At 36.7% G+C, this 23,042-nt stretch overlaps 1 protein-coding gene across 1 annotated transcript in view; it reads right to left on the bottom strand.

Annotated features, from left to right (window-relative positions):
* The window catches only part of AKAP6 (A-kinase anchoring protein 6), a 233,008-nt gene that overhangs the window by 34,927 nt on the left and 175,039 nt on the right, over nt 1-23,042 (bottom strand). The window contains exon 10 of the mRNA XM_070935849.1: nt 18,453-18,677. Coding sequence (XP_070791950.1) covers nt 18,453-18,677 — 225 coding nt within the window. The remainder of the gene's footprint in view (nt 1-18,452; nt 18,678-23,042) is intronic.

Raw genomic sequence — 23,042 nt, 5'->3', positions numbered from 1 at the left:
GGCACTGAAAAAATGCGACTTATGACCATTTTTCATCACTTATGATCGTTGTAGCATCCCCACGATCACTTGATAAAAATTTAAATACTTGGCAATTGACTCATATTTATGACTTTTGCTGTGTCCTGTGGGCCAGGTGATCACTTTTCATGACCTTCTAACAAGCAAAGTCAATGGGGAAGCTAAGATTCAACAACCATATTACTAGCTTAACAATCGCAGTGATTCATTTAACAACCGTGGCAAGAAAAGTCGTAAAATGGGGCAAAACTCACTTACAAATGTCTCACTTAGCAACAGAAATTTGGGGCTCAATTTTGGTTATAAGTCGAGGACTACCTGTATACTGTACATATACATTGCAAGAATTATTTGTAGATTGCAGCAGCTCTTGAGTGAACAACAGTCAGATCAAAATGCAAATACGTTCCTGTAAGGCTGGATAGCTAATTTTGAAAATAATGTATAAGTGATGTGTCCCTTCTTTGTTCAAAATTTTTAGAAGTCATGTTGGTGGTGCCTTAAACAACTTAATAGACTTAAGTTGTTTATATTCACTAAGACAATTTTTTAAAAAAATTTCCGTAATAGATTTAAAAAAAAAAAAAGTTGCTTTCTTGGATGATTCTACACTGCTTCACAACAGGACAGAAGGGAACTGCTACAGAATCCTAAAAGTTGGAAAGCTCCAAAGGAAGATTTTTTATTGTCAGGGCAATGGCTTATATCAGGAATATATTTGTAAATAGATTCCTAACTAGAGTGATGAAGCCTACTTCGAACTGATCTTACTCTACTTCATAAGTTTTGGAAATAGATTATTGGTAAAGAGACTACATTTTATAGGGGGATCCCTCCATGATATACTGTATATGGGAACAAATGGATGATGTTACCATATTGACCTCTAGCTAGGATTTACCACATGGAAAACCTACATGATAATATAATCAATGTCCTGACATGTGTCTCTTGCTGAGTATGGTGGCTAGTGGTCTGCAGCCTGATACACAACGCCGCTTCCTTCCAATAGACTCTGTCCATCCATCCACTGTGCCTGCAGAGGAGTACCTGCTGCTGAGGCATGATGGAAGTTCAAAGACAAGTGCTTTCTGCAGAAGCTTCCCCTTTGAAGAGTGCCCCACAACCAGAAATAAGATCTATATTCCTCAGTTTTGATTTTTAGCAAGCTGTTAAAAGCTTGGCTTTTCCAAGTATCTTTAGGATCACAGAGTTAAGTTTGAATATAATCATAACATGTATAAGGGCACTATCAGTACTGATGCAATGTACTGATTGTTTGACAGATAGTTTATACTATCTAGAGATATACACAGCACAAGTATTGATATTTTTTATTATATTATTTTATTTATTACTGATTCTCTGCTCTAAACTACTTAGAGTTTGAAGGACTGAAGCAGCATAAGGGCCTTGAAATACATGTATACGAGTTGCCTTTAGAGAGCTGGCTAGCATACAAGTTTGATAAATAAATAATGCTGTATGAATTACTTTACATTGTTGGTTATAATCTTATATCTAGATTTGGCTATTATAATTTGACCTATGTGGGGCTCCCCTTAATTCTAATCCTACATTTAGTATAGAACTGAGGAGAACATATTTATCCCTTTGTAAAAAGCATTACAGTGGGAAATATCCAGGTAAAAACCAAAGAGCTTTAAAATTCTGTGTGGCTTGGATCCAGACAACCTGAAAGAACACACGGGGTCCAAAAATCACCCCCCTATCAATTCAATCTTTAAGATAATCTGAAAAGATTTGTCTACAATTGCCATGGCATATCTCGTAGCATCTTATTATGAAATCTTTTTTCTGTGGGAGCTCCACAGAATGATAAACTGGTAGCCTAATCTTTTTATTTTCCTTTTCTAAAAAAGCCATGCAAAGAACCTGTTAAAAGAGCTTTTCAATTGTTCAATTCAAGTGATTTTAATTGTTTTAATATTTCAGGTATTTTGATTTGATCTCTTATTGTAAACTGCAGAGAGATTCACTGGGCAGTTGGTATGATAACCTAACAATGACTATGTATTGGAGACTCATTCTATCATTTTGGAACCCAGAAATTGAAAGCTATATTTACAGAATGTTCTCAGATATAAATCTACCACCATCAAAGACCTTTAAGCAGAGCTTTCCAAGTAGATAGATACAGAAGTTCTGATTCTGTATATAGGACTTCACACAAACCACAACAATCTTAAATATTTTTTACTCTCCAGAAAAATCACTTCCATATTCAGTTACTAACTATCAGCAGAAGCTTCACAGACTCAACATAGCTGGATAATATCTTTTTATTACAAAGAACTATAAATGCCTGTTACAAAATCCAGGACTTGATGTCAAACAGAGAGATACATATGTGTATGTGTATACATCAATTTACCAACCCATTAAAGGGGATAGGATGTCCATTAAATCTGAATGACCATAAATTATGGTTGTGCTTTATTGCATTAATTTATGCCATTTGCATTATTACATAGTTGCTGTCAATAATGCCATTTCCTGGAAGACCTCTATTTAACAGACAAATATTCATTTAATGGACATTAAATGGGGTGACAACTGAATGAAAAAAATGTCCATTGCATCAGAGCAAAGGCCCATTAATCTGTGATTTCACTGTACATATCTCATCCCAATCTTTAAATCCTAGGCCATTTCCTCTGTTCTCTTGAGTCAACAGTCTTTTGACATTTCTTTTCCTTGTCATGAGTATTAGATACATCCGCTGCGCATTTATATAACAATTCTGTGTGGTCTCAATTCCCTGATTGCACTCACAACTTCATGAACTTATTTATTCATGAGGTTCCTAAGCTGCTCCAATTAGTTATGATGGGCATAATAGCTTATATCACTGAATATAGGATATATGTATGTGTACCGGTGGTGGGATTCAAATTTTTTTACTACCGGTTCTGTGGGCATGGCTTGGTGGGCGTGGCATGGCTTGGTGGGAGTGGCAGTGGAAGGATACTGTAAAATCTCCATTCCCACCCCATTCCAGGGGGAGGTTACTACAAAATCCCTATTTCCTCCTGATCAGCTGGGACTTGGGAGGCAGAGAATAGAAGGGGGCGGGGCCCGTCAGAGGTGGTATTTACCGGTTCTTTGAACTACTCAAAATTTCCATTACCAGTTCTCCAGAACAGGTCCGAACCTGCTGAATACCACCTCTGGTGTGTGTGTATGTATGTATGTATGCATGCATGCATGCATGCATGCATGCATGTATATGCCTCTCTCAATAGGACCCTTTCTTCAGACCCAAGGCTGAACTGAATTGTTGGGTATGTCAGCTTCAGACAGGTATAGTCATGTTCTTTCCTCTTGAAAGTGACAAGACTGAAATTTTTAAATCACAAATGGCCAGAGAAAAAATTCTCTCACCCACCACACCCTACCCCACTGTTCATGGGGACTGATGTAAACAAACATGATGTGCTATTTTACTTTTCCTTCCTAGAAAGGATCACCTTGTCACTAGTAAGTCAACACACACACACACACATTATTTATAGATGGTTACAAAGTATAAAGGTCACAATGTCAGTGAAAGAATGACTTATTAGGTATACATAAAACTACAAAGCATGAAGATGCCAATTTTTGAAATACACGTCTTTTCCTTAGGCTGGATGATAAAGGAAAATAGGTAGCAATGAAACTAACCATTCTGCACATGAATACTAGCAGTTTATAATTATGAAATTATTTCATTACTTCTTTGAACACTTTTATAATGGACCAAGATAATTTTTGATACCTGCATATTTAGCTTCAATATTTGTATTTTGTATTTCATTTATGGAAACATTGAATAGAAAGATCTAGAATGCAGAGATAATTCATACTAAGCAATATTTCCTTTTACTCAGTGGTGAAATGCACTTGCCTTCGCTACTGGTTCGAGAGTGTGAGCATGCGCGCCTCTTCTGCACATGCGCAGAGCCTTCTGCGCATGGGCAGAGGGTCAAAAACGGGACATAATGATGTCCCGGCCGGTGGGCAGAGCATCCCGCCGCCGGTGCTACCAGTTTGTGTGAGCCAGAGAGATCCGGCTGGATTTCACCACTGCTTTTACTTCTGTCCTGTTGTAATGCTTCATATTTTATTTGGTCCATTCCACATCATGTACATGTGAAGATTTACAATCAATATTATACAGTATTTTTTAACACTTTTGAAGAAGGATAAAGTTATATTCTTCATTTTGGGATTAAGTTCAGTATTTAATTTACAGTGTTCTGCACACTTTTACCATATTATAATATACTGTTCACATTTAGGCCCTTTTTGAGCAATTTAACTGTATAAAATGGCAACATTTACCTAACAATCCTATGTATCAAAATATACAGTGCATTTGATATGTGGAAGGTATACAGGTAGTCCTTGAATTACAACTGTAATTAAGCCCACAATTTAAATCATAAATCATGACAGTTGTAAAATGGATCACCAGGGTGACCAGACTCAATTTTATGAATTTTGTTTTGCAGTGATTGTTAAGCAAACACAGCAGTCATTAAGCAAATCCATTATTCGCTGTAGGGTGGTTTTTGCTAGAAACGACAAGTACAATAAACATCAGTTTTTGGCAAAAATGTCATAAATCATAGTCACATGACCATGGGAGACTGCAAACAACCATAAATATGGAGAAGCTGCTGAGTGCCCAAAATGCGGTCATGTGACCATGGGGGTGGGTGGGGAAGATCTCGGTCCTTATGTAGCTTTTTCGTGACCCATCTTAATCATAAATTGAGGAGTAGAAGTAGGCCTCAACCTACAACCACAGTTGAGCCCAAAATCTCTGTTGCTAAGCGAGACAGTTGTCAAGTAATTTTGTGCCATTTTACGACCAGTCTTGGAACACTGAGTGAATCACTGCAGTTGTTAAGTTAGTAATATGGTTGTTAAGTGAGTCTGGTTTTCCCATTGACTTTCCTTGTCAGAAGCTCACAAATGATGATCACATGACCCCAGGAGTCAGTTGCTAAGCAGCCAAATTCTAATGACCCACAGGGATGCTGCAGCGGTTGTAAGTGTGAAAAAAGATCATAAGTCACTTTTTGCAGTGCCATTGTAATGTAGAATAGTCACTAAATGAACTGTTGTAAATGGAGGACTACCTGTATCTATAATCCTGAATTCTTGAATCAAGAGATTGATAAGAATTTCTAATTAGAATATTTTTTATGTTTCTGAATAATACGAAAGACATTCTTAAACTGAAAAGTCTTCATCAGAATTATGATTGCATTTATAACATAGCTGAATTATTAATCAGTATCCTTTTGAACAATTGCTCTGTTTCTATTTATTTTATTGATTTATTAGTACATTTATTTGCTGCCCATCTCTTTGTGGGGCTACTCTAGGTGGCTTACAATGGTAAAATATAAAATTATTTTAAAAATGTAAATATAACAATAGTAAAACAATGAAACAATAAAATAAATAATGAAAATACAGCAATATGAATTAAAAGATGGGTGGGAGGAAACAAAATGTGCAGTGGAGAAAAGGAGTCAGCTATTAGTCCAATAGCCACCTTCATTGTGATACTCCCCCATTAGGTCCCCAGGCCAACTGGCAGGCCCAAACCTCCAGACTAGGGTTGCCAGGTCTGCTTCCAAAAAATAGCGGACAAGCGGGGGGGAGGGGGGGTTAAGTAGTAAAAAAATAAAAAAATATTTACAATTAAATTATATATTTTCTTACAAACATTTTAACACGTATTAAAATAATCACTTCAAAACTTTACTTAAAATTCAAAACATCAAATATATTATAATAATATGTAAAATATTAAATTACTTTTTACTTTGCTGTCGTGTGTATTTTTTATTTGACTGTGCAGCTTTGATCAATTCTTTGTGTTTAAGGAATAATTCTTTAATTTCAGTACAACGTTGAGAAATATTAAAAAATATACAAAGTTCACTTCGAACTGATGGTACAAGCAGTCGGTTACATTCGTCAGTCCACAAATTTCCCATGACGCTGAAAATTTGTTCAACGTTTGCATTTGATACCGGAATTGATGCACAATACTGCAACTGTTTCAGTAAACTCGGAGCTGGTTCTTTTTTGAAAAAGTACGTCCACTTATCAAGGGATGAATCGCCCTGCAGATGAACATAAACTTCTTCTAAGGCAGAAATTTCATCGAAGAGACTGTTGGGTGGAAGTTCTTTTCGCCATGGTGATAATAACCAGATGTTCGTCATTTCTTCTAAAGTTGGAGGATTATTGCGATCAATTAGATTGAAACAATTTAGCGTCTCATATACTGAATTGGTGAAATTATACCACTTTTCTAGGTACGCAATGGTTCTTTGATACATGTTGATGGCTTCTTTCTTGAACTTTTGCATGGCATTCTCAGGCAAATGTTTTTTACGTAAGGCAAATAAAACTTTCATTCCAAAAAACTGCTCATCGTATTTTTTTTGCAAAGAATCATGCAGCTTACACATGATAATGTGAAGATCACATGCAAGAATTTTCTTGCTTTCCAGCTTCAGTAGGGTGTCTTGCATTATTGACATGAAGAAGTGCGTGAAATATAAATACAATTCTGAAATTGTTGGTTCATCGTCCTTTGCGAGTTCATTTTCCTGATCTGAAATAAGGTTCCAGATAACCTTATGGCACTCATCAGATCCAAGAGAAATAAAATACGATTTTAGAGGTATCCAGTTTAAAAGAAGTCTTTCAACTGCTTTAAACAAACGTAACCAACGTGTTGGAACATGGCGCAAAACTTCTTGGAATTCTGACTCGCAAAACTCAAAAAATGATTTCAACTCTTCTCGTTTCTTCGCAGAATTTGAAAATTCAGCAAAAACCTTCAGCACTACATTTTCAATATCAAAAGATAACTGCTTTAATGCATTTTTTGCGCTGGTTGTAAAATGTGATTATTGCAATGAGCAGCTACAATATTGTCATTCTCCAGCAATAATTTTTGGTAAACAGATTTTTCACTCCATAATTGACCGATGCATTATCTGCTGAGTAAGCTGAAACATTATTTATTTCCAATTCGTTATCACTAAGAACTCAACACAGCTGATTTTTTATTGATGTAGAATCTTTGAAAGAATCCTCATAAAAGTCTAAAATTTTCACACACAGTCCTTCTTCACAAGTAAAATATTGTGCAACAACGGGATACATTTTGCGATTTCCCTTGTTTGATGCGTCAGTGGAGAGAGAAAATGGAATTCCAGTTTTAAGATCATTGAGAACCAACTCAATAGAAAAAGGATACAAAACCTCATTGACAATAGCTGATGATTTGGTTCTTCCACAAGACATCTTTTTTACAATTTCTGAATCATCAAAAATTTGCTTCATTAACTTAATACCGCAATCTTGAGCCAGGAAAGAAATATGGTGTTTGATCCCATGGTAAGTTTCAGCCATTTCAGCTACAGTCACTTTCTCACTGAAAGAGGAGTCTTTAACAATGAAAAACGAATTGATTCGCTTGTTGCTGGAAGCTATTTTCTCCTTATCTAAATGATTTTTTGTGCTTGCATGCTGTGTGACAGCTTTTATACCATTATATTCAATTGTGAACGATTTCTGACACAATTTACAGTAGGCCGTCGTATTTGTTCTGTCGGTTTCGTTGTTGGTAATCCACGCAAAAGTAGCTTCCCAGTCTTTGGTGTATTTGCACACTCCTCTCTTTCGTTTTAAAGAATTCGAAATCTCGACACTGTCACTCTCATCACTCGATGCCACTTTAGGTCAGTTGACACAAGCTACAATACATTTTAAAAATGTGAACTGTACATAATTTTATAATATATTTTTATTTTAATCTCATCATTAATTTTTTTGGAGAATCGAGTTCAATGGATATTCAATCTTTGTCTCATTCTAATTTATGAAAAAAAAGACAAAACGCGATTCTCCTATTCTTATTCTCTTAGACTGTACAGCTTTAGATTACATACCATTTCATCATAAAGCTTTTGAATAAAAAAAAATGTCCACTATTTTGTGAAAAAAAATAGTGAACATAATGTGAAAAAAGTGGACTGTCCGCTCAAATAGTGGACACCTGGCAATCCTACTCCAGACTCTCATGGAAGGAGAGGAGGTGGGCGCTATGGCACAGAAGGTTCTTCTTTTGGATCCTGCCAGGTAGGGATCCTTGATTGATAGGATCCGCAGCAGGCCTCCTCTGATGGTATGATTAGAAAAGGCCTGTCCTAGTAGAACAAGATGGTTCATAAATAATCAGGACCCATGCCATGGAGGGCTTTAAAGGTCATAACCAACACCTTGAACTACACCCAGAAGCAAACAAGCAGCCAGTTCAGCGCACGGAGCAGCACTGTAACATGGGCTATTGTAGGAGCACCAAGATTGCTCACACTGCTGCACGTTGCAGCAGCTGAAGCTTCCAGATTCATTTCAGCGATAGCCCAGCCTCGGTGTAGAACATATTGAACAGACGAGAAATGACTAGGGCGGTGTCTGCAACCTGCGGCTCCGGAGTCACATGCAGCTCTTTCATCCCCCTGCTTCCCTGTCCGCTGAACCCACCACTGGCTGGCCCCAGCCCTTGCCCTCGCTCTCCCAGTCACTCCTTGCCTGGCCTGAGAAGATAAGGGTGGCGGTGGGGGATGGAGACTTGCTCCATATTCCAGAGCGGGAGCGAAGCACCCCTGTACTTGCTATATCTCACAGGCGTTTCTTCTGTCCCTTATTGGTGCTGTGCGTACCTCGGTTGCTCAAGGAGATGCACAACTTGCTCTCCATCCTGAGACACTGGGCAAGCCCAGATGCTCTGCATAGTAATGGGCTCCAGGAGGAGGAGGGGACACCATCTCCCCCCCCATTGTGAAGCACACTAAATTTAACTGAGCTGTGCAAGGTGCTGTGAGAGCAGCAGGCAGGCTATGGAGGTGGCAACAACAGCAGCATCAGCCACAGCCAGGCTGAGCCAGTGTCTCAGGGCGGAGAACAAGTCATGCATCTCCCTAAGTGACCAAGGTGTGCACAGCAGGTCCAGAAAAGCACCTGCAAGATATGGCAAGTACAGGGATGCTTCGCTCCAGCTCCAGAATATGGAGTGAGTCTCTATCCCCCACCGTTGTCCTTATCTTCTCAGGCCAGGCGAGGAGAGACTGGGAGGGCGAGGGCGAGGGATGGGCTCAGCCAGTGGTGGGTTCAGCTGATGGAGGCCCAGCAGGAGGACGAAAGAGATTCATTTATCTGGGAATCTGAAATGACTCTTGATGTAAATATGGTAAAAAGCCCCCAAAGAAAAAGAAAGAACAACATCAGCCAAAAAAAAAAAACCACACCAACCCTCGCCTGTTTTTGGAAATGGTTCAAGAGAGAACACACACACACACACACAGACACACAGACACACACACACACACATGAGAGAGAGAGACAGAGAGACACAGAGACACAGAGACACAGAGACACAGAGACAGAGACAGAAACAGAGACAGAGAGAAAAAGAGAGAGAGAGAGAGAGAGAGAGAGAGAGAGAGAGAGAGAGAGAGAGAGAGAGAGAGAGAGAGAGAGAGAGAGAGAGAGACCTGTTTCCCACAGAAAACACCAGGAGCCACAAAACCTGGGTAAGTGTGGTTGGGGGCTGGTGGTCATGTGACTGGGGAGGGAGCGATGTCAAGTTGGCCATGCTCACCCAGGTTTTGTGGCTCCTGGTGATTTCTTTTCTGTGGGAAATGGGTCCAAATGGCTCTTTGAGTGTTTAAGGTTGCAGACCCCTGGACTAGGGCTTGAATGACTGAGCGCAGGGAGACCTAATTCAGAAAAGGCCATAGCTGGTGCATAAACCAAAGTTGTGCAAAGGCTCTCCTAGTCATGCCCACCACTTAGTCATCTAGAAGGAGTCATGAGTCCAGAAGAACCCCTAAGTTGCAAATGGGGTTTGAAAGGGGTAGTGTAACCAGTCCAGAATTAAAATGGTAAAGATCCAGATCTTGATGTTCCAAGCACCCAATGCTACTCAGTTTTGGTAGGGTTCACTCTAGCTTGTTGTCCCCCATCCAAGCTCCCACAGCCTCCAGGCACCATGAAAGGGTAGCAATAACATCATTCAGGTTACCAGATACGGAGATGCAAAATTGGGTTTCTTCAGCATACTGATGATTCCTCAACACATGGTGATGGATGATCTCACCTATGAGCTTCATGCAGATGTGCATGATTTGTACAGATTCCCTCCATATTTACTTTCCTGCAGTTTATTATTATGACAACATTTACTTGAAGGGCAAATGTAGTTTTAAAACAGATACATAAGCTCTGCCAGCTTTGCAATTTGCATGATTAATTTATACACCAGCAACCCAAACACTGCTTACTGTCGTTCTGGTCATGTATCCAGTTCCACATTTGCAAGGCTTTCCTCTTCCTCATGATCATATTTAATGCAATACACTAAATGCTGCTAAGGTTTCTCTGAAACAGGATTCCCATGATATACCAAACTTCTTACAATATGAGCAGAGATGAAGTGTTCATCCAACTATTGACTCCAGCTAATCAATACTCTTCACAGTCAACTTTTATTGTCTCTCCAGAGATAGTCAACGAAGAAGGAGAGCTACTTATAAAATACCAGTGCTGAGAGTACTTCCAAATAGATCCTAATGTTCTATAAATGATATATCTATCATAACCCTTAGAGAAAATTCTCAATATCTTACCCTGGAAGCATACTTCGTATTTGTCTTATCTGGGTGTTAGAGTTCATTGCTAAACAAGAAAATCTGTATGAAAATTCTGCTTGTGTTTGCTTGAAAATGAGTGGAATTCTTGCAGGAGAATTTGTGATTATGCTGTTGGGGAGCTAAAAGTCTGTAGAGATTCTCAGTCATCCAGGTCATAGTTGTCCCAAAGATGCAACTTTTTCAAGAGGCAACTGGACTTTCTTGTTTTTTTCTTGGATGAGACATTTTGCTTCTCATCCAAGAAGCTTCTTCAACTATTAGGAAGCTTAAAAACCATTTTTCTGTTCGGGCTGAATTCCGTTAAGGAAATGAGAACTGAAGTCAGCCTGTCCAGAATCAGAAGTAAGTAGGGATATTAATTTCTGATATCTTCTTCCCTTCTCTTGTGGAAGGGGCAGTTCTTATCAAAGCAGGAAATTTGAAGTGAGAGCAGTATTTAAGGCCTCACATTGGATTAGGGGTTATGAAAACATGGCTTTGGATTTAAAAAAAAGTCTGGCTTTAGTCTGATGAAGTATCATAGGAAAATGATCACAAAAAAGCACATAGTCCTAAGCATGTATACTCAGAAATAAATCTTATGATTCAATAGGATTTATGGGCACATAAGTATGGCTAGAATTATAGCCTTAAAGTAATTTATGGCCTTTTACTTGTTTGTGCCCTGTGCTATTTCTAAAATCTGTTCGAAAGGAGATGGATTAGGGCAGCTTGATAGCCAGGTTGCATTAAATATATGCACAGTGTAGAGAGTCCTTTCATCAGTATTTTTATATTTGTTATAAACAGGTATCTTTGCACACGTTAGCTGAAATTGTTATTCACAGTATTCGTTTTTAGCTATATTTTGATTTATCCTATGATGAGCTCTTTAATTTAAAAATTAGCTACCTATACTTCCTAAACAAGATACATTGGAACTTTTTTTAAAAAAAAACAGCCCATTATAAGTAATCTCCCAAAACAAAAATAAAGCATACACCACATCCTTGACGTAAATTATGACGTCATATTTTAAAAGAAAATATTGGCAAATAGGAATATTTTAACTGATTTCATAAACTAACACCTACAAGATTGATTACTATTGGGAGACCTAATCTATACTAAAACTAACTATTCTATAACCATGCAATGAAACACAAGGAACAGCAACTGAAAAATGACATGATTAAATAGTATAACATACAATCATTTGATTTCAATTATATCAATATGTCTTTTTCTGTCCCAGGAGTCAGGCAGAAATATTGTTTTTTAAATGCCTCTATTAAATTGGGCCCCAATAATAAAAGATGAGTGTCCTAATAAGCTCATTTACATAGTATATATCACATACTACAAAACTATTCTCTCCAAACAGCTTTGCTCATAGATTTGTCTCCTGATCGTCATCCATCTTGCCAATATTGCAGCGTATTTCTTTAAAAGCATGCTGTTGTTTTCATAGCTGTCCCTGGAAATCTGTTGTAGAATTTCCCTTATTAATCTGTTTGAAATTCTTCATTGTAATTACAGGGGAGAAAGTTTGGTTATAATATGCTTGCCGTCAGTTTTTATTAGGATGATGGTTGAAGGAAAATCTCAGAATGACATTTTGGAAATGCTGCCTAATTGCAAGTTAGGAACAAGGAATGACAGTTTAAAAGACATCATGAGTTCTTTTTTCTAAAAGTGAACTGTATTTTTTTTTTCTATTTAAGAAGCATACCTTTTATACTATTATCCACCAAATTGTTCCAATGAAAATCTCCCTTGCCAAGATTCTTTTGTAGGAGTACAAGATCTCACTGACAAGTTTTGAAATGGCATGTGACATTTAGCATTAAAAATATCCACATTTGTAATCAAGGCCTTATTTTTCTTTCTTGGCCCATTCACAGGTGAAAAAATGCAAATGCTATGTTATGTAAAATGCTAAATTTTAACAAAAAAATTACTTCAAATATGCTTGATTATTTAAGAATTACCCATGACTCATTGCTATTCAGGTTAAATAATTTAAGGATAATCACTCCTGTCAAATTATAGGCTTTGAAATATAAGCATATAAGTACACTATAAAATACTTTAAATTACTTGAAAACAATTAAATTCCTTGCACCATTAGCCAATAATTGGCATCTATATTTATGCCAGGTTATCTCCGAAAGTATATCATATAGACAGAGATATCCTGAATGACTAACCAAACATGATTTTTAAAAAGATTTCTCCATGTTACATCTTATGCAAAGTTAAGTAAATTTTTAAACTGTTCTTACTTTTTAAACTGTTTTTATTTAAAGAATATTCTTTATTTGATGATATTTATGCTACACAGCATGGGAGGATCTAATGCTAATGCTATGCTAATGTACTGATATTTAGTACATGTTCTTATGTTATTAGTAGTCCACTATAGTACTCTGGGAAAAAATCTATTAAAATTCTAATCATATAACTTAATATGAAGATTAAGTTATTCTGAAAGAAAATTCTAATAGATACAAATTCTGTATATTATTACTAAAGTGTTGGCAGCTATCACTATGTCCCACTAGAATCAAAATATAATTTTATCAATCTATTAAAACATCAATCTACTTAACAGGTACAGCAATCAGCCATATTATTAACATTAAATATATTGAAGTGGTAGACAGCTGCTATCTTTTAGGATTGACTACCAACAACAGCCAGTTTGGTCTAATAGTCAAGGCACCTGTTTAGAAATTGGATGACTGTGAGTTCTAGTCCTGCCTTAGACATGAAAAACCAGATGGGTGACCAACTTGGGTCAGTCACTCTCTCTCTGCCTACTTCCCCTCATAGGGTTGTTGTTCTGGGAAAACAAAAAAAGAGGAAAGAGTAATGGTATGTTCATTACTTTGAGTTATTTATAAAAAAATAATAAAGGTGGGGTTAAATAAAATAAAAGAAAGAAAGCCTGTAGTCAAGAAATATGCTACAGAACTAGCACTTAGCAGGGTAATAATGAAGGAAAAGATATTCATTTCATTTCATTTCATTTCATTTCATTTCATTTCATTTCATTTCATTTTATTAAATTTGTATACCGCCCTACTCCCGAAGGACTCAGGGCGGTGAACAGCCATAAAATAAAACATATAAATACAAAATTTAAAATAGAGATAAAACAAATTAAATAAATTTGGCTGAACCATATTTAAAACCCCAATAATTTAAAACCAAATTTAAAATTCCCATTTAAAAGAGGAGAAGTTTAGGTCAGGCCGGCTTGCTGGAATAGGAACGTCTTAAGCGTGCGACGGAAGGTACGCAGATCCGGAATCCTCCGTATCTCGGGGGGGAGCTCGTTCCAGATAGTAGGTGCCCCCACAAAGAAGGCTCTCCCCCTGGGGGCCGCCAGTCGACATTGTTTGGCCGACGGCACCCGGAGGAGACCCTCTCTATGGGAGCGTACTGGTCGGTGGGAGGCTATTGGTGGTAGCAGGCGGTCCCGTAGATAACCAGGTCCTAAGCCATGGAGCGCTCTAAAGGTGATAACCAAAACCTTGAAGCGCACTCGGAAGACCACCGGGAGCCAGTGCAGCTCGCGCAGGAGAGGCGTTACATGGGAGCGCCACGTCGCTCCCATCACCACCCGCGCGGCCGCACTCTGCGCCAGTTGGAGCCTCCGAGTGCTCCTCAAGGGGAGCCCAATGTAGAGAGCGTTACAATAGTCCAGACGGGAGGTGACGAGGGCATGAGTGACCGTGTGTAACGAGTCCCGATCCAGAAAGGGACGCAACTGGCGGATCAGGCGAACCTGATAAAAAATCCTCCCGGTCACGGCCGTCAAGTGCTCTTCTAAAGACAGCCGTGAATCCAGGAGGACACCCAAGTTGCGAGCCCTCTCCGTGGGGGCCAATGCTTCGCCCCCAATAGTCAGCGATGGCACCAGCTGACTATATCGGGACGTCGGAAACCACAGCCACTCGGTCTTGGATGGGTTGAGTCTGAGCCTGTTTCTCCCCATCCAGATTCATGGATGCCATGACATGTCCATAGTTACAAAGATCTGAATTGTGCAAGGAATGGTTTTCTCGTGACATGTTATTGAAGCAAAAACTGAATAGTGAAGAAGCAGGAGAAAAATAATACTTATAAATGTGGTATTGAAGAAGACCCCTAAGGATACCCAAGAAAATGGGGGAAAAAATTGAATCACTGAACAAATAGATCCACTTGAGACTCAAAGGACCAGTCTAAAATTATTATATTTTGGGGCACATTATGTAAAGTTCTCTTGAGATGAGGGGATGTTCTCTTGAGATGAGGGGGCATGCATAAGCGCACCAGTGTGCCTACCGTCCCTGTCTTACTGTCCCCATTTATCTGTATTTACTTTCTTTGTTCATGTTTATGTTCATACTTATACTTGCTACCTTGTACATGTTTGACAAACAAACAAACAAACAAACAAATGATAACAAGGAAAGCTGTTAGCTAGGATAGCTAGGAAAGGAAAGAAAGGTAAGAAGAAAAGAACCATCAGCAAGGAGGATGAACTTGATTGCAGTATGGGAGGATCAAAAGGGGCAAGAAACGAACAGATCTCCGAGAATCTCTATCTATGTAATTGTTAATAAGCTGACAACACATGATTGATCAATCAATCAATCCTTAAAATTAAAGTATCATTTCTAAATCACGTCACGTAGTTCTGCTTAGTCAGAATTGTTAAACTGTTTGTTTTCAGTGCTGGGGATCACATTTTAAGAACAATTATAACGGCTTATATTACTTGCTATATAAAGTTTTTGTCCTGATTTTATAAATTATTATTATATTTAAATATATTGTTTTATTATTTTGTTGTTTATTCTCAGTTATTTGTATTTTTAAACTGTAAGGATAGATAATCAGCTCATAAAAATCAGCATGCAATAATGCTTTTAAAACTGGACATTTATTTAAAGGTGATTCATTTGTTGTCTTAGGGACTATATTAAATGTAAATTTTAAGTATAAAGAAAAAAATCAAGTTAATGGGCTCAGGTGGTGTTTTTACCTATCCTTATAGTCCATTCAAGGGGACTGAAAAGGGAAAGGAAAATACTACAAAGTGAATAACTGGCAATATGCCAGATGATTAGAAAACAGCAAATCTTGTTCCTATCCTGATAAAAGGGAAGAAGAGAATACAAGAAACATAAATCAATAATGTGATAGTCAACCATGGGAAGTTTCTTGCATGGTTATAAAGTGATTGATCAAAAGGAATTTGAAAAGAATGTGGTCATTAGAGGAAATCAGCATTGGCGTGCTACGTTAACTTTATTTCAATTTTTTGATTAGATAATTTCATCAGTAAATTGTGGGTATGCTTTATACATAATGCTTCTTGATATCAGCAAGATATTTAAATAAATAGTCTATGGCATTTTGATTAGTAAACTAGTTAAGTGAAGGTTAAATAACAATGAAAATCCAATAGATACATGGATGGTTGAAAACTGCTCAATAGTGTTCATGAATGGTTCCTCATTAAATTGGGGGTAGGTGCTGGGATTGGTCTTGCAGTTGTAACTCCTCAACATTTTTATTAAATGAAGAGGTGGATTAAAAGTTCTACAGATTACCCCCAATTGGACTGGATAGCAAATATTTCAGAAGACAGATTTAAGAAATATAATTAATGAAATGTAAGAGACGTAAATGGAAAGTTAAGGAACATTTTGGTAAAATCTTTGAAAAAGGTCTTGGTATACTAGTTGATGACAAACTAAACTTGAGTATGCCATGGCTGCAAAAAAAGGGAAATGTGACTCAGTAGGGAGTGTCAACTAGAAATGAAATTCTACAAAGAGAGATTTAAAGTACGGGCAACTTCAGGCTGAAATTTCAGAAGTCTACAAATACAGTAGATAGCATTCTACAAATACTTAAAAGGATATAGTGCAGAAAAAGATCAATTTCCACTGATCCAAAGAACAGGACACAAAATATGAATTACAAGAAGGCAGATTCTGAGGGAATGTTAGGAAACTCATCCTAGCAGTTAGAACAATTTGATTGTGAAACTAATTACCCCATGAAATAATGAGTTCTCCGTCATTGGATGAGCTCAAAAAAAGCCATGTATTTATTTTTTGCAGTTATTTTTTAGATTTATATCCTGCTTTCTGTCCTGGAGTGTATTGAGGCAGTTTACAGAGTTTATCTGTAGATCTAATTCTACTACTTATGTGTGTCCAGCACTTCTCTAGATATCTGCAGTTTGAGCAAATTGTTCCAGAAGACTTAAAAATGCTTCCAGCTAAATACACTCTAAAAATTTGCCTGTGAGTGGAAATCCTTGTATTTTTAACACTGCATTCATCCTCCTATTTAGTCTTTTGAAAAGTTCTGACACATTTAGAGTACAGGTAGTCCTCAACTTACAAACATTAGTTGAGCAACTATTTGAAGTCTCAAGGTACTGAAAAAAGTGACTTATGACTTATAGCAATAGCAATAGCACTTAGACTTACATACCACTTCACATTGCTCTACAGCCTTCTCCAAGCAGTTTACAGAGTCAGCATATTGTCCCGCAAAATCTGGATCCTCATTTTACTGACCTCGGAAGGATGGAAGGCTGAGTCAACTTTCAGCCAGTGAGAATCAAATCCCTGGCACTTAGCAGAATTAGCCTGCAATACCACATTATAACTACTGCATCATCATTGTAGCATCCCCACAATCTGAACAAAATGCAGTTGTTTGGCAACCAGATTATATGGTGTTTGGCTTCCAACAAGCAAAGTCAATGTGGCAAGCCAAATTTACTTAACCACAGGATTCACTTAACAACTGCAGTGATTTGCTTAACAACCATGGCATAAACAGTTGTAAAATTGGTCATAACTCATTTAGCAACCACCTTGGTGGATAGCATCCACTATCAATGGAAATTCTGGTCACAAAACTCACTCCTTTAGGCACTCCCCAGCAGCACTCATCTACTATAAGGCAAGATGAGACAAAATGGGACAAAATGGCACAATGTTGCATTTTCCCTTTTTAAAAGATCAATTTCTGAGTGCACCCAAAATCAAGTATGATCCTCCCGTGTGTGCTCAATTACAACTTCTGTTATGCTTTTATATTGGTTAGGATGTAGATAAAACAATACAATTATCATGATATATTCTGCTGTCAGAATTGCTATCCTGGATCAACATTTGTGTTGATTAACAAGGCTCAGTCTGTGCCAGAATATTGGCTAGTGGGCAACAGCTAATAACAAATCTCAACCTATACAGCAAAGGTCCTGGTTCGTTTCTATCAATAGGTCACAGGACTGTACCAATATAAAACCAGCTGCATGCTTTTCCATTTTTCTCTTATGTATGCTAAACTTATTCAAGAGTAATTTACTACTAAAAATCACACAATGAGTCTTCATTAAGCTGGATGGAGTGTACAGAATTCAGTACTGAATGTTATAAGGAGTCAGGATGTAAGACTGAAATTATTTTGGTCCTTGCAAATGTTTATGTACAGAAAGATTTATTTTAAAAATTAAGTTCTGTTACAGAAAAGGCAATGTCTTCATATAAATGTGCAGAAATTATATGTTCACACTTCAATATGCAGGTAACAGTATATAGTACTAAACATATATGCATTTCATATTTTATATTGCTCCAAAAATCAACCCAATTTGCATCAATGCTTTTTTATTACCTTGAAGTACTGCAGTTGCTTCTCGGCATTCATTGTTCCTTCATTTTCTTGCCTCAGACAGGAATTGAAGATAAAAAGCTCAGTATCTCTCAGCCATCCTTTCAGTTCTTTGATTCTGACCTCCAGCTGCCTTACTAGGTTGCCACTTTCAGGGGAAAGCAAGTCACGTGCTCCTAACCCGCTGTGCCCCACCAATGAGTCTTGAATCTTCTCTTGTAGAGTTTTCTAATGCAGCAGAGAAAGAAAACATAGATTAATCTAAGGTTCTAAAGTACGTACAGTATATCTAACAGCTAACCACTGACTAGAAAGTAACCAAATTAGTTGCTCTAACTCCTGATTTATCTTATGCATGTTTTTTTAAAAAAAAGAATATTCTGTTAAATTTAGCATGGCTCAATCCCAGGTAAATAGATACAGAACAGGTTTTAGTGTTTTTAGTATATTTCTAATAGACTTATCAAAATACTGTCTGAGCCCATAACAATTGTTTTTGGGGTGAGCAATTCTCTAAGAAGTTTGGTCATCAATAGAAGCTTATGGGTATAATATTCTGGTTGTGTTTTGGAATACCTACTACAGATATATAGTCAAATACACAGCTGAAACATAGGTATTAAATTATGATTTGAAGTTGCCACAATGCTGGACTTACATAATTTGCTTAATCCATGGCTTATGACAGAGGTCACAAAAGCCAAACGCAAACAATGATGGTTTAGTTGATGCAAAATCTAGTAATCTCAATTCATCTCAGTGCCACATTTTTCCTGTAGAAGAGTTTCAGTAAGAACTGATTTGGATCTAAAAAACTGCAAGTAGACCTATGACTGAGAACCTACTTTTCTATTCAGTATTATTACAATTACTTATCTTTCTTTTAGACCGTGGAGGTTCTAGATATACCTTGAATGGTGTGGTATAATAGCAAAGAAGAGCTAGGAGACAAGTGGCAAGAAATTCAAGAGAAGGAGGTATCTCCCTACTCCAAGAAAAATACCTTCTGCTACAACATTTTGTATTTGAATAGTTATTTTCTTAAATGTATGTGTAATACGATATATGAAATGATATAACGAGAAAATCAATTACTTGGCTCAGGGGATTATAATGTAAATTAATTATAATCAAAGTATGCAACAATGGTGCTCTCCACATGCTTTTTGGAATACAGCTCCCAAGGTCCAAAAACATTATCTAGTCTTTCTGAAGTTATGGTCTAAAACAACTAGATGGATCTAGATTATGCACTATGATCTAACATAAAATTTATGTATCTTGTTACATAAAATTGTAACAAGAAATTTTAACCAGAATTCTATAATGAAATAGTAAATAGACTACATGGGAAGTTTTAAAATCATTTATAATAATAGCATTTTTTTAAAAAAAGCCACTTATTGCCAATAACTTAAATATTCAATGATGCTGGATAGTTAAGGCTTAGAGAAGATATACTGAAATCAATAGAATCAACTGAATTTAGTTGTTGCTTTCAGTAGGGTTTCCAAATAGGACAAAATCTAGTTACAGTCTACCACAATTATGTTTACTTCTGTCAGTTTATTCAATTATTTGTTTAAAATGCTAATTTAATGCATTAAAATAGCTATACCTTTTGTATTTTTGTACTTTTATTTGTGTTTAACAATGAGCTCATGAAATAAGTAGACAGGTTTTCAAATACAAGAGCGTTTGTAGTCATAGAATGTGTATTCAATGAAGCAGGATGATCTGGGACATGAGCACCAGCTTATCATTGTGCAAATAATAAATGCAGAAAGAAGATCCCTTTCATAAGGGGAACTGATAAAGTGCCACATGATATGGCCATATGAAGACCAAAGGAAAAAATAAAAGGACCATGCCAGGACAGTTAGGAAAGCTATATAGGATGGGCGTGACAGATTTAATAGCACACAGAGATATAAGGCAGACATTCTTCTATAATTTTTATACATTTTTTTCAGTCAGAATCCATTACTAGTTTTCTTTCTTGACCTAAAAATCACTTTGATTTTTTGTGCTGATAGGGTTAATATAAGCATATATCTTAGCTTTTAGATTGCAGAGTTATAAGTCGATTTATTGGGATTCATTGGTGATTCCAATCAATTGATGCCAAGTCTCAGATTCTGTAGAAATTCTCACCAATCCCTTCATTTTTTTTAAAAAAAAGGGGAAATGGGACTGCAGGAATCTAAAATTCAGCTAGCATTCTTCTTGTACCCAAGACAACCTACTCCATCAAGCATCATTTTAAAACAGTGTTACCATGGCAGAGATATCATCCAAGAACAATTTCATCTTTGCTCCTGTTGGGTCTGAAAAATGGATACTGATACAGATGTGTGAATGTATTATTATTATTATTATTATTATTATTATTATTATTATTATTATTATTATATTAACCTGGGTATTTATTAGGCTGCTATCATTCATCACCACTAATTTTGCATATATAATTGCTTGGATTCAGTTTCACTTGTGCTACTTTAGGTAACAGAAGTCATTCAAGATTTGGTTTTGACTGTAATTACAATGACTCAAAATACTTTAAAATTATGTACCAATAAAGGAGAATATTTGTAGCTCAGAGTTGAAATGAGGGGTCCTCAGGTCACCCCCACCCACACAGACAGGCAAGACACCAGAATATAAAGTGACAGCAAATACACTCCTTACTAACACTGATGGTGTTACCTAGTTAAGGTAATGAAATGTTTGCAAGAAAACAAGCAATCTCAGAGAGCACCAAGGACCCCTCATTAAAATTATGTGAATGGTTGCATTGTAATTGGAGTTATTGCTATCAAGGCTTCCAAAAGCTAGACCTACTTTTCCTGCAATAATCAATGGATTATTAAAAGGAGAATAAGTTAGGATTAGTCCCATTCAAATCAGTGAAATGGGAAATAAGTGTTTTGAGAATTTAACAGCCTAACAATAGGCTTTGAAATACATACTGAATTAAATCAACAGATACTCATCTATTCTCAAACATTGTGCAAATAATGTGTTTGGGAGATCGTAACAGAATAAAACAAGCATTCTTGGCAACACCCTTCTATTTTGATGGCTCAAATATTGATAATTTGAAGGCTCTCGGTGGAATCCAGCTTTAGCTATTGTTTTTACGCTGTAACAAAAGTAGCAGCAGGAGGTGAAATCAATGCCCTTGGTGGGTAGGGTCACAAAAAAGAATTTATTGCCACTTTTTTGTTCTGGAACAGTTTGCAATCATAAATTCTTCATAAACAGAATACTTCAGAGAATGGTCCGTCTTCATAAATATACGACAGAGGACATCAATTTCATTTAATTCACAATTTGTGTCAGCACAGCAGATGCCAATGCCTGCCTTGATAGGGTTGTTTAATATGCAATTGAGACTGAGTAATATTCAGCACAGGGGACAAAATTTCACAGATTAAACTGTACGCACCACTGACATTTCATTCTAATGTATTTCCATTCCACACTGCTCACCTTAGATGAAAGTAATATTAAAAACCATATCTCTCTATTTTACCATTGTTAGAAGTTAAAATCCTTGTCTTTAATTTTTTTATGCCAATTAAAAGTAATCATGCCAATTAAACAGTATGCATGGTGTTGTTAGTTTCCACAGTTTTTCTTATTAAATTAAAGAAAACTCCATCAAAAACTGCTCATTAGACGTGAAATTTCATTTAAGAAGAAAAAGCAACTTTTTTTTTTTTGTAAATGCAGAAATTAATTTGAAAAAGTAATATAAAATTGCTTCTTGATAGAAAAAGAAAGGACCTTTAAAATTCATTTTAAATGGCAGAGTGGTCTTTTATTTCTGTTTTAAAATCTGATTATTTTAATGAAGGAAAGTTGATTAATTGCTTTTCTGACTGACTGTATATGCTTCTGGGGTAACCAAGAATTTAGGATTGTTCTTGAAATGCACTGATTTAAAAAGATGAACAATTAATTTTGTATGCCCAAGGGGAATTTGAGTTTGATATAAAATAGTCCTTTCCACATCACACAGCATCTACCTTGCTAGTGGAAGGGACTTGGAAAGAGAGAAATGTTATATGACATGGGGATTGCTTCTTCCTAATGAAAACAAAAGAAACAGAATTAGAAATACTATTGCTGCTGAGTATGATTAAAAACTTGGGAATACCTAAAGCAGCTGTTGGAAACATAATCTTATGCCACCCTCAGCAGATAATCAATGCTATCAAAACTCATCATATCAAATATCCACCCATTCAGTATAGTCTGTGTAATTCTTTTTCCAGTTTGAGTGTCTTCAGTAAGTAATAGCTAGCCAAAGTGTACGGACAGAGGCAAATATGTGCAGGCCTGTTTAAAACTATGGAAACATCATTGGTCCATAGAGGTCGGCATCAGGGAATATTTTGAAAATGTTAAGGACAGAAACTTTTGTCCCAATAAAACATTGCAGTTTTATATTGCAGTATTTAAATGCCTCAATCTAAAAGTGCAATTTTTCAGAAGATATTTTGATTCATCAAAAGTGGTAAATGTACAGAAAATGACTTTTTGCCAATTGGTTGGTTGGCTGAGCACAAAATCTTCAGTGCAGAA

The sequence above is a fragment of the Pituophis catenifer genome, unplaced genomic scaffold (assembly GCF_029215685.1).
Source record: "Pituophis catenifer annectens isolate HBS135680 unplaced genomic scaffold, rPitCat1.0.hap2 SCAF_1, whole genome shotgun sequence".
Lineage (NCBI taxonomy): Eukaryota > Metazoa > Chordata > Lepidosauria > Squamata > Colubridae > Pituophis > Pituophis catenifer.
This window is presented reverse-complemented; position numbering and strand designations above follow the sequence as displayed.